The 17,458-nt window shown below is 48.3% G+C and overlaps 1 protein-coding gene across 3 annotated transcripts in view; it reads left to right on the forward strand.

Moving 5' to 3' along the window:
- The first annotated feature begins 2,906 nt into the window (after positions 1-2,906).
- LOC128840785 (SRSF protein kinase 3-like) overlaps positions 2,907-17,458 on the forward strand; it is a 36,090-nt gene continuing 21,538 nt past the window's right edge. For 2 of the 3 annotated variants that reach the window (XM_054035196.1, XM_054035198.1), the window contains exons 1-3: positions 6,210-6,344; positions 6,511-6,619; positions 7,415-7,502. In XM_054035196.1, coding sequence (XP_053891171.1) covers positions 6,299-6,344; positions 6,511-6,619; positions 7,415-7,502 — 243 coding nt within the window. In that variant the 5' untranslated portion in view covers positions 6,210-6,298. Of the gene's footprint in view, positions 2,990-6,202; positions 6,345-6,510; positions 6,620-7,414; positions 7,503-17,458 lie in introns of those variants that run through there. The other variant, XM_054035197.1, reaches the window with a different exon arrangement.

A 17,458-nucleotide genomic window follows, 5' to 3' on the forward strand; every position in this document is an offset into this window, starting at 1 on the left:
TACGGCAATTATAAACCCCTTCCAAGGTTTTTCTGCAAGGTGCTGCAAGAACATCTAAAAGCACAATCTCTTGGTACACCAGGGGGGAAAGTCCTGCAAAACTTGAAAGACACTGTGTGGTAGAGAAAAGATGCAGAGCCACTGTTGGAACTCTGCATAACCAGCTTTTTGTGCATGCACATAAGTGCAAATGGGAGTGTGGTTCTGGGATGTGTACGGTAGTGATTGCACAGACAATTCCATTCACACTTCCTGGCATAGGTGCCAACTTCTCCTGGCACCGGTGGGTGCTCGTGCCCCCTCGGCCCTGCCCTGACTCCACCCCTGCCCCACCCCCATTCCAACCCCTTTCCCAAATTCCCCACCCCAACTCCGCCCCCTCCCTGCCCCATTGGACTCCTTCCCCAAATCCCCGGCCCTGCCTCTTCCCTGCCTCCTCTCCTGATCACGCCACGTTCCCACTCTTTCCCCGCTCCCAAAGCGTGTTGTTTCGCGGCTGCAAGTGCTGGGAGGAGAAGCGGGGACAGCGCGCTCAGGGGAGGACGCGGAAGCAGAGGTGAACTGAGGCGGCGGGGCAGGGAGCTGCTGGTGGGTGCAGAGCACCCACCAATTTTTCCCCGTGTGTGCTGCAGCTCCGGAGCACCCACAGAGTTGGTGCCTATGTTTCCTGAGCTGCATATGCCAGAGAGTGCTGTCCCCACACAGAGAAAGGAGGGGCAAGGCAAAACCCAGAGAGGGGCCTACTAGAAAGGCCATGTCTGCTGCTCATTGTGCACACTAGGACTGCCGTTGAGCTGTGTGTGTTATGACCCCTGGGGTTGAGCTGTTCAGCGTTGAGGAAAGATTTTGTATTTCCATCTCAGCTAAGCTGTAAACTTTGTTCTATAAATAGGGTGACCAGACATCCCACTTTTAAAGGGACAGTCCTGAATTTAAGCCCTACTGCAGATGTCCTGACTTTTTCTTAAAAATGGGCAAATTGTCCCGTATTTTCTGTCTCCCCTCCATCAGAACTGGTGGGTCCTGCTGCTGGTCGGGACCTTGCTCACCAGCTGCCCACCCACCCAGGGCCGGGGGTGGGGAGTGGGGTTGGTCCCGTGGCCACCGATGGGGGTGGGGGTGCAAGGCTGGTGGCGGGACGAAGATGCAGCATGCAGGGCCAGCCGCTCCCCTGCTGGCCTGTCAGCGCAGCCCCCACTGCGTGCCAGTTCTCAGCCAGCAAGGCCTTGTCCCCCCTCCCCTGTCCCGTTTCCGGCCGGCACTGGCTGCGCACTGCAAGCTGCGGTGGCTGATGAGTGTGAGCAGGCGCCAGGTGGTGGCCAGTTACGTGTCGCCTCTGCTGCCCACCCATTGGCCCTTTACGCGTTCCCCCTCTTCCTGTCCTCTCCCTGCTACGCTCCTTCACCCCTGCAGCCCCGCTGCTCCTCCATATCCCCCCCCCAGTGGGTCTCGTCCAGCTCCCAGCACTGTGCAGAGAACCAGCCCCTGGTTGGAGTGTTCGGCCTGGCCGGCAGGCGCCTTCCTTCCCCCACTGCCTCTGGCTGGGCTAACGCCCCAGGAAAGCCCAAGACCCTCTGGCCCAGGTCGCTGGCCAGGAGGTGCTGAGCCATGCATGTGCCAAAGGGGATGCCGCACCACCACTCAGCTAAGTTCTGGAGTGGCAGGGAGGAGCGATTTCCAGCCTGTTCACGCCCTGAATCTTCATGCTCCACAGCAGCCCCCAGGGCAAGGGCTTAGCACCCTCTTCACCTGCCCCAGGTCCTGTCCCATGGAGCTCGGGGCTGGTCCATCCCCTAGACACTCTCCCCTGCTGAGCCACCTCTCTGGCTGGGTTCGCTGAAACCCCTGCAGTCAGGTTCCCTGGGCCATGGTGCATGGTTTTGGGCTTAACCCCTTCTTGCCTGTGCTGTAGCCAGGGGACAGGAGACGGTTGGGTTATGTCGGTGGCCAGCAGCAGCCTGGAGGTGTTAGCTGCCTTTCGACACTGTGCAGGCAGGAAGGGCCCACCTGCTTCTAGCCACATGGGCTGGTGGGGGGGGGGGGGGAGATGAGCTCTGCAAAGACATGGGCCAGGTAATTTCTTCCCCCACCTCCCCTGCAGCTGGAAGCAGCTCCCATCCCTTCCCTCCAGCACAGTGCCAAATGGCTGCTGTTGGCCACATTCTGATGTGAACCCTGGCAGAAATCTGGAGAGCGGGGGGCAAGAGACCCTGCGTGCCCCCCCTCCATGTATTGCCTTGGGAAGACGCCACACCAGGTACCGGGATAGGAGAGTCCATACCGGGGGCCCAGCCAAGCATGGAGGGTGGAGAGCACCAGGCAGGGACAGTTGGTCACCCACCCTCTGTGTGTGGGGGTGTGTGTGAGGGGGTAGGAGTGTGTGTGTCATCCCTCCCCATGTGAACCCTAAAGCCTTAAAGATAAGATAAATAAAAAGAATCCAACTATGCAGTATTTCTTTTTAACAGGCTCAGTCAACTTGATGTTAATTTGAATGTTTGTACTGCATAGTTCTGATTGATTGCCGTTGAACTAGCTTGAATAGAAGTAATTTTACCAGGTGTCCCGTATTCAGCATAGGAAAATATGGTCACCCTATCTATAAATAGCCTCCAGGGAGCTTTCAAAGGGTTTACTTTGTGGCTGGATAGACTTGCTGCTAGGAGAGAGTTAGAAGCAGGAAACTGTTAAAACAGGTGCAAAGTTATGAGTACAGTAAAATGACCCTATCCCAAGCTGTCCAAGGTCTTCTAACTATGCTGAAGCCAGTGCTGTTTCCAGGGACCTTGCTGTGATCTGATCCCGTGTCCCTTTCTTCACCACATACCTCCGGTGGTTCAGAGGAACTCGCTCCACTCAAGGACACCCCTCCCATCTAAACCAGACTAAAAAGGAAAGCAGGAGCTCTTGGTATCGCACTTCCAGGAGCTCCTGAACGCCCCAGGTCTCAAGTAGAGCCGTGAGCTCTGCCTCCATGAGCTACTACATGGTAAGTCTCTCAAGAATCAATGGTATTTAGATCTGCAAGGGGCTGCTTTTACTGCATGTGCCAAGGCGTGCAGGGATGCTTACTTAGAAAGCCCTGCCCAATTGTGTCATGGCATATTTCTCTTTCACACATGAGAGAAGAATCTACTGCTCTCTGTGGGTTCAACTGCTTTACTCTCTACAACCATCTTCCCAAACTGAGTATGCCAGGGATCCTTGTGTACCTCCCAGGAGTGCCTGCAAATGGCGCAAACCCAGGAGAAGGGCTGCTTGCCCCTAGAGCCACTATGGGAAACTGGAAGATGGAGCTTGTTGGCTTGTGCAGGACAGCATCTCCAGCAATGTAGCACTGCTGCTCCTTTTGTAGATTATTTTTTAAGCTAGAAAGGACCAATATAATAATCTAGTCCAAGGGTGGGCAAACTTTTTGTCCCAAGGGCCACATCTGGATATGGAAATTGTATGGTGGGCCATGAATGCTCACAAAATTGGGGTTGGGGTGCAGGAAGGGATGAGGGCTATGGCTGGGGGGTGCAGGCTCCAGGGTGGGGCCAGAAATGAGGAGTTCAAGGTGCAGGAAGGACTCCGGGCTGGGGCAGAGGGTTGGGGTGCAGGGCGGGTGAGGGCTCCGGCTGGAACTGCGGACTCTGGGATGGGGCTGGGAATGAGGGGTTTGGGTGTAAGAGGGGGAAGATGCCGCTGCTTCTGGGAGCTGCATCTCCCCCCCCTACCCCCCGCCCCGGCTCGAGTGCGGGAGCAGGGCAAGCCCCAAACCCTGCTCCCCAGTGGGAGCTCGAGGGCCAGATAAAATCGGCTGGTGGGCCAGATGTCACCCATGGGCCGTAATTTGCCCACCCCTGATCTAGTCTGACCTTCTGCATAACACAGTCTAGAAAACCTCACCCAGTGATTTCTGCATTTATCCCATAACATGTGTTTGAGTTATAACATCTCTTTATAAAAAGATACATAGTCTAGATTTAAACACATTGAGTGCTGGAGAAGCCACCACAGCCCTAGGTGATGTGTTCCAATGGTTAATTACTCTCACTATTCAAAATGTGCATCATTATTTCTGGTCTGAATTTGACTAGTTTCAGCTTCCAACCGCTGGATCTTGTTATCCCTTTTTCTGCTAGATTAGAGATTACTATCAGCAACATCTACCCTGTGTAGGGCTTGTTACTAGAGCATTGCGTACCTCTTAACCTTTTTTTTAGTGATGTAAATAGTGAGATATGTGAGAATCTTCATCTATAAGGCATGGTTTCCAGACATCAAATCATTCTGGTAGTTGCTCCTTAATGCCCTATGAGAATGGTAGGAGATAGATGGCAAGGCTCTGTGATGCTCTACGAGCATGGCAGTAGATTGAACAGGCCCACTCTACTCACCCCAGTGCAAACTAGGGATCACTCCAGTGATTTCAGTGTTACATTGGTATGAATCTGGTCATGGAAAGTTATTTACAAGAGAAAAAGGAGTCTGGTGGCACCTTAAAGACTAACAGATTTATTTGGGCATAAGCTTTCGTGAGTAAAAACCTCACTTCTTCGGATGCATAGAGTGAAAGTTACAGATGCAGGCATTATATACTGACACATGGAGAGCAGGGAGTTACAGTGACTCCCTGCTCTCCATGTGTCAGTATATAATGCCTGCATCTGTAACTTTCACTCTATGCATCCGAAGAAGTGAGGTTTTTACTCACGAAAGCTTATGCCCAAATAAATCTGTTAGTCTTTAAGGTGCCACCAGACTCCTTGTTGTTTTTGTAGATACAGACTAACACGGCTACCCCCTGATAATTTACAAGAGAGTGACACATGAAGGATGGGGGCTTCTGGAACTTTGTACCTAAAAAGAGACATAGGCTTGAGGTAATGCATTACACTTCAGTTACAGAAGTGAGAAGGGAAGTGGGTTAGAGGCAGCCACAGTCCCTTTTCATGCTGCATCCTAACCTGTTCTTCCTTGCTTCAGCCACAGGTAGGGGAAAATAGAGCAGTGGAGACATTTGCAGTCCCAGACTCCCTTTACAAAAGTGTAGCCACAGGCCAGGGAATCTGCTCATACATACCCCATGCTCGCCCAGCATCAACAAGAAATGCAACTACACCTTGTAAGTTGGTCCTTAAAGGCAGCTTTGTTGCTAACAAAGGAAGAGCAGGAGGTGGTAAACGCTCTTAGCTGAAGAACCAAAAATGACAGAAGAAGCCACAATTCCATTCCAGAGTTGCTGGGGAAATGCTCTTATTGCTTGCCTACCCTTGGTAATACCAGAATAGCTATTCTAGAATACGGTAATTATTCTAAAATAGTTATTCCAGATAAATTCTCATATGGACACTCTTACTAGTCTAGTACATTTCAAGTGTAGATTAGCCCTTGGGTTTCACAAACTAACTCCTCAGAATTTAAGGGCAATATTTCTAACATACTAATAATCTAATCAGACTAACTAATATCACATTTGTTAGGGTTCAAGTTAGTGAAAATTGCCAGATGGCCACTACACAGACAAATCCTTAGCATGAATTGCTACGTTGGGTGTTATTTTTAAAATGGTTGACTCCTAGTGTGCCAAAAACAGTGGTCTCGCAGAGTTTTGAAGCATTATTTCAAAATAATCTGAGTTATAGCCAATTAGCTTTTGTCCTGGGCTGGGCTGCAGAGTACTGGAGTTTCTAATGCATAGAGACTATTTAATACTAAAATAGAATGTGAGAATCTGCAGCTCAATTAGACTGTGTGCACATTAGAGACCTGCCCCCCCCCTCTGCTGAGCTTGATCTGTGCGCTCTCTGCAGGAGGCCAGGCCAGCACTGGAGCTTGTCAGAGGGAATGCCTGGCCCTTTCCTTCAATCCCCACTAATCCTCTGGAAATCCGAGCAAGGCAGCAATAAACCTGAGACTCCTGCCTCTCTCTGTTCTAGCTGCACCCAGCAAGGAGCTCTGCTCAGCTTGAGTCATCTCAATGTCCCCCTATTTTGAAATCTTAAAATAATCTCTAATCCCTCAGGAAATGCCAGAAATTTTCATCACCCAGATCCAATTCTGAGGAAACAGAGGGGAAGGAACAAGGGATGTAGAGGGGAGAGGGAGAGGGGTCAAAGATGAGATCTGAAAAGAAGAATAGGTAAGCTGCAGGGGGAGGGCACGGGTGCTTGGCTGAAATACCAACAGGTATGCACATACATAACTCTATTTATAGGAGTAAAATGCTGAAGATCGGGCTGTGTCTGTGCCAAGTGTCAGATCCCTGTTCCCCCTCACCTGCTCATCCTGAGGACTGCAGCAAGCCTCTGGCATGGAGGAGTGGGGATGCCAGGAGGACCCTGCAGAGTACTGTGCAGGTGAGTCCCGGGAGTGTTACCAGTTTGGTACCCAAACCTCCTTGCCATTCAGCCTGGGAGATTTGTAGACTCTGGGCTGAATTGTTGAGGTCAGTCCTTCTTTCTGTTTGGTAATGGTTTGAAGACCTGTCCCACTAATGGGGCTATTGGTGATCCATCTCTGTAGGAGGCTACTACCCTGTGCAGAAGGGAGACACATTCAGTGGAAGATACCAGGTGGTGCACAAGCTGGGCTGTGGCTACTTCTCTACAGTCTGGTTGTGTCAGGACATGGTGTGAGTAGCACAATAGAGACTATTCCAAAGGGAGGGGAACTCTGTAGAATGGGGCTGTAAAGGGATGTTCAGAGTCCATCCAGGGGGAAAAGGGGAGGAATTGACCCTCTCTATCTGGGCAGAGGAAGGAACAGCCCAGAGGAATAGCCTGCCCTGAAGGCAGGGATGTGGGTGTTTGGGTGGTGGTGGGAGGGGATCAGCAGAGCTAGGTCAGCTGTGAGGCATTATTTCCCAAGCAGCCATTACAAGAGGGCTCCATTGAAGTGAGTCTGACAGCAAGAATCAGAGGGGAAGGGTCTCTAGGAAGGGAGCTGGTGCTTGAATACTAGGCAAACAGCCTAGGTTAGAGAGAAGCGAGATGACATTGGTGGGTGAAATGCTTTGTAGTCTGCAGTGCTGAGCTGTGCCTGCAGGAAACCCTACTGGATTCGTGTTTGGCCCTGAAGGGGACAGGTCTTCCTTTATATTTACTTTTCTGATGTATAATATAATCTATCTCAGCCTGGCCAGACCTCTCCTGCTCCCAGAGGGCGATGGAGCTCTAAGATTAAAGTAATAGTTGCCAGAGGGAGATGAATACAGGTCTCCACCCTGCTGTGTGTGGAAGGTATGAGGGTGGGGATGTTAGAGGCAGAGGAGAGGTGTAGGGCAGCCTCTCTCAGTACAGAGCACAGGCATTAGAGTGGGTCACTACAGGGAAAGGAAAGACATGGAGACTCCTCAAGGCTGTATGATGGGAAACTGGGCTGGACAGAACTTTTGTGCACTGGTCTGCTGGTGTGATTCCTTTCACAGAGAGAAGAGGTGTGTAGCTGTGAAGGTGGCCAAGGGTGGGGAGAGCTTTGCTGAGGCTGCCCAGGATGAAATCTCTCTCCTCCAGTGTGTATGTACCTTCCCTGGCTGCACTCCAGGGAGCGTATTGGCTCATTCGGTTTCTGCACTGTGGGGATTGCAGCTGTTTTCAGAGCTCTGCAGTACTAGTCCACCTCCTCTAACAGGTCTCAGCTTGATGGGAGCCTGGCTGGCAGCAGGGAGAACACATCAAACTCTATATAGAAAAGAGCCTCAGGTCCAGCATTTGCTTCTGAAACAGCCTTCCACCCCAGGGGTTCTATTTCTGGTATGTTTAGTGATCATTCTGTTCTTCTTTGAGTGGGAGCAGACATGTATTCCACTCAGGTGTGCATGTGCCCAGTGCACTGAAGCTGGAGAACTTTGCCTAACGGTACCTATGGGCGGTGCTCATGCCTTGTGGCTCTGGCCCTTCCCCTAGCTATTTAAGGATAGCAACGCCCTGACCCCTCTCTGTTCCTTCTCACTCCCTCTGGCTAGAGTTTGAGCATTCTGTGGTGCTTTACTTTACATGCTTTTTCCTCAGTTTCTCTAGGAATTTATTGTACATAGTTCATTGTTAATGTAACTTAGTAGTGCTGGCACCATTCGAGTCTGACCCAGCGTGGTCACCTGGCAGGGAGGTGTAGTGTTGCAGATGAGTCCTTATTTGATCTTCTCCTCACCCAGCATTTCAACGTGTTAAACAGCCATTTTAAGTGCTAACGAGCAGCTCCTTCTGGACTCCTGGTGCCAGTCCATCTAACTGCCTCTGGTTTTGGCCATGGGGCATCTGTTGAGTCTGGTATTGATGATGGCAGCATCGGCAACATAGAACCATAGGACTAGAAGGGACAGCAACAGTCATCTAGTCTAACCCCCTGCCAAGGTGCAGGATTCGTTGTGTTAAACCATCCAAGACACGTGGCTCCAGCCTCCTTTGGGTAACCTCCAGTGAAGGAGCTTCCACGACCTCCCGAGGCCTCTGTTCCACTGTCCTACTGTTCTTATAGTTAAGAATTTTTTTCTGTGCTTTAATCTAAGTCTGCTATGCTATGGTTTGAACCCATTGCTTCTTGTTCTGCCCTTGGTGGCAAAAGAGAACAACTTTTCTCCATTTTTTTTGTGGCAGCCTTTCAAGTATCTGAAGACCACTGTCAGATTTCCCCCCCCCCACCTTTAATTTCCTCTTTTCCAAACTAACCATACCCAGTTCCTTCAGCCTTTGCTCATATGGCTGCATTCCTTCCCTTTGATCATCTTTGTCGCTCGCCTCTGGATCCTTTCCAATTTCTGTACATCCTTTCTATACATTGGTGACCAAAGTTGGACACCACTACTCCAGCTGAGGTCTAACCAGCGCTGAATAGAAGGATACTTCTGTTAATGCAACCTAAAATTGCATTTGCCTTTTTTTTTTTTTTTTGCAACAGCATTGCACTGTTGACTCATGTTGAGGCTTTGATCCACCACAATGCCCAGATCCTTCTCAGCAGTGCTGCTGCCAAGCCAGTTTTCCCCCAGTCTGTATTTGTACATTTGTTTTTTCTTCCCTAAGTGCAGCACCTCACATTTGTCTTTGTTGAATTTCATTTTGTTGTCTATAGTACAGTTCTCCAATTTATCAAGGTCCCTCTGAATTTTAAGATCTATCCTCCAAAGTATCGGCAACCTCCCCCCATCCCCGCCAGCTTTGTGTCATCTGCAAACTTGATCAGTCTGCTTTCTATATCCGCATCTAGGTCATTAATAAAGATGTTAACAACACCAGACCCAGACCAGATCCCTGTAGAACCCCAGTTGAGACCTCCCACCAACCCCACATCATTCCATTAATAGTGACTCTTTGTTTGCAGTTGTTTAACTAATTATGTATCCACTTAACGGTAGTTCTGTCGAGCCTGCTTTTCTCCAGCTTACTTATCAGAATGTCATGTGGGACTGTGTCCAAAGCCTTGCTGATGTCCAGGTATATTATGTCCACTGCATTCCCCCTATTCACCAAACCAGTTACCCTGTCAAAGAAGGAACTCAAGCTTGTTTGGCATGATTTGTTCTTGGTAAATCAATGCTGGCTGCTGGTGATCACCCCTCTGTCCTTCAGGTATTCACAAATGGAATGTTTTATACATGGCTCTTGTAGCTTCCCAGGTATCAAAGTCAGATTGACTGGTCTATAGTTCCCTGGCTCCTCCTTTCCCCCCTTTTTAAAAGATGGGCACAACGTTAGCCCTTCTCCAGTCTTCTAGGACCTCTCCTGTCATCCATGAGTTTGTAAATATTATTGCCAGGGGCTCCACAATTTCTTCAGCTAATTCCTTCTGTACGCTTGGGTTAATAGCATCAGGCCCCGCTGATTTGAATTCATTCAAATTGGTCAGAAGATCTCTGACATGTCCTTTACTCATCCCAATCTGCATCCCTTCCTCTTCATTGTTTGTAGTAACTTTTGCTAATCGTCTGGTCACACATTATTTTTTTGTGAGAAAACTGACGCAAAGTAGGCATTGAGCAGCTTTGCCTTCATATCGTCTTCCATGCCCCTCCTTCCATTTCCTGTATTTATCTCTTTGGGGGTTTAGATATCTACAAAGCTCCTTGTGCAATCACATTGGCCTCCTGTGGCTTTTCTTGTGTTTCCTCTGCAAGATGTTGAGCCTCTAGTATTACATCTTTTAAGAACTGCCAGCCCCCTTTGACTTCTTTTCTTCCTAATTGGTCTTTCCAGGTGACCTTGCCTACTATTTCTCTGAGTCAAAGGCAGATTTCAACTCTGAGGTCCAGTGTCCTTGTTTTGCTGTTCTCACATCCTCCTTTCCATAGAATCTTGAATTTTATCAGATCATGATCACTTTCTCCCAAGTTCCCAACCACCTTCATGATCTCAACTAATTCATCCCTGTTGGTCAAAACCAGATCCAAAATGGAGACCCCCTAGTTGTTTCCTCAACTTTCTGAATCAGAAAGCTGTCCCCTACACACGCTAAGAATTTGAAGGACGTATTATGTTTTGCTGCAATAGTCTTCCAGCAGATATCAGGGAAGTTAAAATCCCCCATTACTACTAGCTCATGTGAGTTAGCTAATCTTATCTACTTGTAGAATGACTCATCCACTTCCTCTTCCTGATTTGGTGGTCTATAATGGACCCTCACTATAACATTGCTACTGTTCTTTTCCCTTGTTCTCCTCACCCAGAAACTCTCAGTGGGTCTGTTGCTCATGTCCCCTTGGATCTGAGAACTAGTGTATACATTCTTGACGTACAGCACAACGCCACCTCCTTTTTTCCCATACCTATCCTTTTGGAACAAACAATAGCCCTCAATGCTGGTACGCCAATTGTGCAAGTTGTCCCATCAAGTCTCTATGATGCCAATTAAGTCATAATTTTCTTCATATACCATGACTTCCAGTTCATCCTGATTGTTGTCCATACTCCTTGCATTTGTAAACAGGCATCAAAGATATTTTGTGGATTGCCCTATTGCTTTTCTTTTTTCCTTTTTAATGCAGTTGTGATTTCTAGATCCTTCTGCTGAAATTAGCCGCTTCCCCTTTTCTTTGTTACTTGAGCCTAGATGTGCATCGCCTGTATTTTTGTCACCATCCCCCATAAGACCTAGTTTAAAGCTCTCCTTATCAAGTTAGCCAGACAATGTCCAAAGATGCTCTTCCCAGTATTTGGTAGATGGAGCTCATCCTAGCACAGTAATCCTCATTCCTGGAAAATCAGCTTGTTGTCAAAGAAGCCAAAGCCCTCTTGCTCACACCACTTGCATAGCCATGCATTTACTTCCACGATTCGATGGTCCCTGCCTGGCCTTTTCCTTCAACCATCTCCATACCATTGGCATATTGGGCAGCGTCAGACCTGCTCTGCCTTTCCATTCCTGATTCCCCTAGAGTTCAGGGGCTGTCAGTTGCTGTGCCTTCTACATCGTTGTCTTCTGCTGCACTGTTGGCGCTGTCTGGTGGGGTTGGCTGCAGCATTCTGCACTCTCCGGGGCTTGGACAGCAGAGTTGCAGCCATCATTCTTTGTGGTAGTGAGGGGCATATTGACATGGATGCTGTCTTCAGCACCGATGCTGTCCTTGCTACAGACCCCTTCATTGGATTCAGTACTGACTCGTTTCCAGCTCCCTCATGTGCTCCTGTGCCAGCTACAAGGGTGATGCCTTTCCTGGTGCCAACCACTCATGCATCCTCGACACCAACAATTTCTTCATGTTTGGTTCTGATAGTTTGTTTGATCACTCAGGGGTGGGATGCTCCATTCCCACCAGATGACTCCCAGGACTCCTCAAGTTCTGGTGTGGGGATGACTACTTCTACTTCCCCCTCACCTGTGAAGCACTGTTCTTGATCCTTGGATCACCAGTGGTACCAAGATCAGGACTGTTCTTGCAGTAGGAATAGGGATCCTGGGCTACAACCTATGGGCTGCCAATGCCTTACCCTTGTTGTTCCAGTGGCCTCCACGGCACCCTTGGGTGCCTTGGTCTGGGAGATCCTGCTCTTGACCTGGACGGCATCAAAGATCAGTAATTCCAAGCAGCAGTTTCTATCCATGAGCCACTTCTATTGCAAGTGCAGTCAGGTTATTCTTCTTGAGCTAGCCCAGACTGAACCTCTTATGTAGGAGCTGCCCCCATCCCCAACAGTCTCCATTGGCCCTGCACTCTTCTTCTTCTCCTCTGGGTGACTCTGGATTCTTCCTCACTGGTGCCTGAGGACTCTGTCATACCAGGACCTTCTCAGGCATACAGCTTCCACCTTGGAGATCAAGGCTGAATACAGGCAAAAGAACAGGCATGAGTTGCTGGATATCCTCCAGTCCTCAGCTCTGGGGAGAATGGCTCTCTCAATAATTGAAATTCTTTTGGAGCCCGCTATGTCCCTTGGGAATACCCCAGCGTTGTTACCGCCTGCAGCTAAGCGGTGTGAAAAGTGGTATTATGTCCCCATACAGGACTTCAAGTGTTTTTACTCTCTTCCAACTCCTAACTCTCTTGTGATGATAGAGTAAACGAGAGATCACAGTAGGGGAGATCCTAGCCTTTGGAGTGGACTTGTGAGTCTGAGAGGTTAGACTTGATTGGGAGGAAAATGTATATGACTTCATCAACACAGATGAGCACTGGAAATCAGCAGGCTCTATTATCCAGCTATGACTTTCTTAATTGGGATGCTATGTCCAGATTCACAGAGAAGTTGACAAAAGCCTCCCAGGAGGAATTTAGGGCTTTTGATACAGATGCCCCTCTGGAGGCCAAGACTTCGTTGCAGTCATCTCTGGACGTGGCAGATGCTTCGGTTGGAATTATGGCATCAGCTGTGACCATGAGGAAGGCCGTGTCATTGCAGAACTCCAGCATAGCTTGTGATGCTCAACGGATCATAGAAGACTTATCTTGATGGTCATTTTTGTTTTCAGAAATTGACACCACTTGACATTTGTTTAAGCACTCCTGGGCTACTTTGCATTCCTTGGATATTTATACCCCAGCCACAAAGAGGCACCGCTAGGGGAGGCAGTAGCACTACTACTCACAGCATTTTTGCTGCCATTCATCCTTTTCTGAGAAACAGAAGATTTTTCCAGGAAGGGTCATAAGATCGCAGAGGAAGAGGTCTTCTGGGTGGAATTTCCACCAGACAGATAGTCATCCTCCTCCAGTGTCCAGCAAGCCTCTAGTTTGACTGGCCTGTCCAGGGCAGCATTCTAGTTTTGACCTCTCCATCTACGTCTTCTAGTTCAGAGACAGGCTGTCTCACTTGTACAGTGCTTGGGATAGGGTTACCATAGACAAAGGGGTCCTAAGTACCAAGTGATCGGCCGTTGCCCTCTACTCCATCCCTCTGCAGGGACCCCTCTCATGAGTCACTACTCCTGCAGCAGGTCCAGAGCCTGCTTGCACATGGAACTATAGAGGAGGTTTTTCTACAGCATCAGAAAAAGGGGTTCTTTTCCTGGTATTTCCTGGTCCCCAAATTCAAAGGAGGGACGAGACCTATTATTGACCTCCGCAGCCTCAGCAAATACACTAGATACATAGGAATCCATATGGTCACCCTAGCAACTATCCTTCCTGCATTGAATCACAATGACCGATTTGCTACCCTGAACCTTCAGGATGCTTATTTCCATATGCCGATTTTCCTGAGCCACAGGCGATTTCGGAGGCATGGTATGGTGGGGTAACACTATCAGTACACTGTGCTTCATTTCAGCACCTTATATTTTTTAAAAATACATGACTGACTGTAGTGTCAGCATACCTCAGAAAAAGAAGAATTAATATTTTCCTGTACCTCAACTATAGATTAGTGAGAGATAAGTTCAGAGAACATGTGTTCTCCCAATTCACACTACATCTAATAGAATGTTAGGAACCATTATGAAAGGGATAGATAATAAGACAGAAAATATAATAATGCTGCTATATAAATTCATGGTACGTCCATACCCTGAATACTGAGTACAGTTCGCAACATCTCAAAAAAGATACGTTAGAATTGGAAAAAGTACAAAGAAGAGCAACAAAAATTATCAGGGGTATGGACCAACTTCCATATGAGGAGAGATTAAAAAGACCTGGACTGTTCAGCTTGTAAAAGAAATGACTGAGGGGGATATGAAAGAGGTCTATAAAATCGGGACTGGTGTGGAGAAAGTGAACAAGGAAGTGTTGTTTACTAATTCACATAACACATGAACTGGGGTACCTGATGAAATAATAGGTAGCAGGTTTAAAACAAACATGGAAGTACTTCTTCACACAACATAAAATCAACCTCTGGAATTCATTGCCGGGGCGATGTTGTGAATGCCAAAAGTATAACTGGGTTATAAAAAGAATTAGATACGTTCATGGAGGATAGGTCCATCAGTGGCTATCAGCCAAGATAATCAGGGATGCAGGAGCGGTGCCAGGGTTTTTACCGCCCTAGGTGGCAGCGCTCCTCCTCTGAGCATTCAGGAGGCCTGGGGTCTTCGGCGGCAGGGGTCCTTCCGCTCCGTGTCTTCGGGGCACTTTGGCGGCAGGTCCCAGAGCGAGTGAAGGACCCGCCGCCGAATTTCCACTGAAGATCCAGAGCAGAAGGACACCCCCCCACCGCCAAATTTCCGCCAAGGGCGGCAAAATGCCGCCCCCAAAATCCTGCCGCCCTAGGTGTCCGCCTAGAGTCGCCTAGTGGAAGCACCAGCCCTGCAGGGATGCACCCCATACTGTGCATGTCCCTAAACCTCTGACTGCCAGATGATTGGACTGGATGACAAGGGATGGATCACTAGATAATTGCCCTGTTCTGTTCATTCCCTGTGAAGCATCTGGCATTGGCCACTATCTGAAGACAGGATACAGGGCTAGATGGACCATTAGTTTGACCCACTATGGCCATTCTTATGTCTCTTCAGTCATCTGGGAATGATATTGAACAAAAAGAAGTCAATGGTAGCACCAACTCAAAAGATCATGTTCTTTGGGGCCCTATTAGATTCTACGAATTTGAGAGTGAATGAATGATTTCAAACAATTCAGCATCTATGTCTGGCACTACAATCTCAACCTTCAGCTATGGTCCATGTATGTCTGAAGTTACTAGGTCATAAGGCTGCATGTACTTACATCATCCAGCGTACAAGACTGCACCTTTGCCCTCTTCAGGTGTGGTTGAAATTGGTCTATCGCCTACCTTGTCATTCTTTGGACAGGTTTGTCTGAGTTCCTCTGAAGATCCTAATGGTACTGGACAGTTCAGAACAACAGATGCCAGGGTGGTCCCTTTGTGCGTCCTCCCCCAGCCAGGACTGTAGTCACCAATGCCACCTCAGTAGGTTGGGGAGCACATCTAGCGGTGTTAAAAGTTCTTGGCTTGTGGTCAAAACAGAAAGTTTCCCTCCAAATCAACATCCTGGAGCTCTGGGCCACTTACAATGCCTGCCAAGCTTTTCGGGATCACACATGGGGCACACTGGCTCATATACTCACTAACGCTACCACTGCAATACTATATGAACAAGCAGGGAGGAACCTCCTCCAACCAGCTGTGTCAGGAAGCAATAAAGTTACGACAGTTCTGCATCATGGAGAGCATTGTTCCCACAGCAGCTCACTTACCTGAGGTCCAGACTCACTTGGCTGATCACCTCAGCAGGAATTTCTCCCACAATCACATGTAGTCTCTGAAGTTGAGGGTGCTGAGTCCATTTTTGCAGAATGGGGCATTCCAACTATCAATCTGTTTGCAATGAGAGACAACAAGGAATGCCACTAATTTTGTTCTCAAGTTGGTCTCAGTACAGATTCCCTAAGTGACACCTTCCACCTCAAATGCAGGGGTCTGCTTTGAGGTACGCCTTCTCTCTAATCCCAGAGGTCATTCTCACACTAAACTTGAATCATACCAAACTTATTCTCATTGCTATAGCTTGGCTCAGGCAATGTTGGCTCTTTGACCTACTGGTCTATCGGTTTGACCTCCCATATCACTGCCTCTTCATTCTGATCTGCTGACTCAGCACTATGATCAAGTTTTGCATCCAGCAGTCACCCTCTTCATCTCATGAAGTGGATGCTGCATGGCTAGATGAGGAGAAAGGATGTTTGGAATGTGTTGCATTGCTGTGGCTTAACAGCAGGAAAACCTCTACTAGGGTAACCAAGTGGAAGTGTTTTTCAGCTTGGTTGCTTGCTCGGGGAAGCCAGATGATGCTTGCCTGTATTCAGGACATTTTGGCATACCTATTGCACCTTGAGTCTTCTGGTCTCTCACTCGGTTCATTGTGGGTTCATTTCAAATCTTGCCATTTCATCTGCCTATTTGAGATCAGCCACTTTTCTCGAACCCCATGGTGCTTAGGTTTCTAAGGGATCATTTGTTTCTACTAGGGTGACCAGATGTCCCTATTTTATAGGGACAGCCCCAATTTTGGGGTCTTTTTCTTATATAGGCTCCTATTACCCCCACCCCTGTCCTGATTTTTCACATTTGCTGTCTGGTCACCCTAGTCTCTACCCACCTGTGAAAGAGCGGGTTCCCTTGTGGGACGTTAATACTGTCCTGGCTCCCCTCATGGGTCCTCCTTTCGAGGCCCAGCTGTGCCAGAAGATAGGTTTCCTTATGGCTGTAACGGCATTATGCAAACTGCAGGCCTTAATGGCACAGCCCCCATACACAGTTTTTCAAGGACAGTGTGGCCCTGGGGCAGCAGCCAAATTTTTTTATCAAAAGTAGTTTCTCAGTTTCCCCTTAACCAAATGATTTATTTTCTAGAGTTCTTTCCTAAACTGGACTCCAACACAAATGAACAGTGTCTTTAGATGTTGGATATGAGGCGACACTTGCCATTCTACCTAGACAGAACTAAACCTTTTCGAGCATCACCTCATTTGTTTATTTCCTCTGTGGATCGAAGGAGGAGGGTCAGGTGGTCTCTGTGAAAACCATTTCCAAATTGATAAATTCTTGCATTACACTAGCATCTGAAGTAGCTCAGACTATGCTCTCACAGACATTGTGAGCTCATTTGACGAGGGCCCTAGCAAGGGCAATAGGATTCCTCAGTGATATTTCAATATTGGACATTTGCAGGGCTGCTACCTGGTCATCTATACCTACTTTTACTGCATCTCGATCTGATGCAGACTTTGGGAAGGCAATCCTGCAGTCACTGCTTAGGCAGATTGTGAGCCCCACCTCCTAGGAGAACTGCTTGCAAGTCACCTGAATGGAAAATACGTCTGCACCCATGTCTCAAAGAACAAGTTACAATCCCAGTAAGTAACCATCTTTTACGCTGGGAGCCCCTCTCCCTTTCTGCTTCAGGAAACAGAGACCATCTCTCACTGCACTATAACACTCATTATCCTGAGTTGTTGAGTATCTTGGTGGTTGTTCTCCTCCTGCTGCTTCCTCTTCCTCCATCCCATAGTCCTTACTCTCAGTATTCACAGGGTGAGCTGAGCTGTTCCACTCTGGCCTCATTCCCGCAAGCTGCTCTA

This window comes from Malaclemys terrapin, chromosome 7, assembly GCF_027887155.1.
Source record: "Malaclemys terrapin pileata isolate rMalTer1 chromosome 7, rMalTer1.hap1, whole genome shotgun sequence".
Classification (NCBI taxonomy): domain Eukaryota; kingdom Metazoa; phylum Chordata; order Testudines; family Emydidae; genus Malaclemys; species Malaclemys terrapin.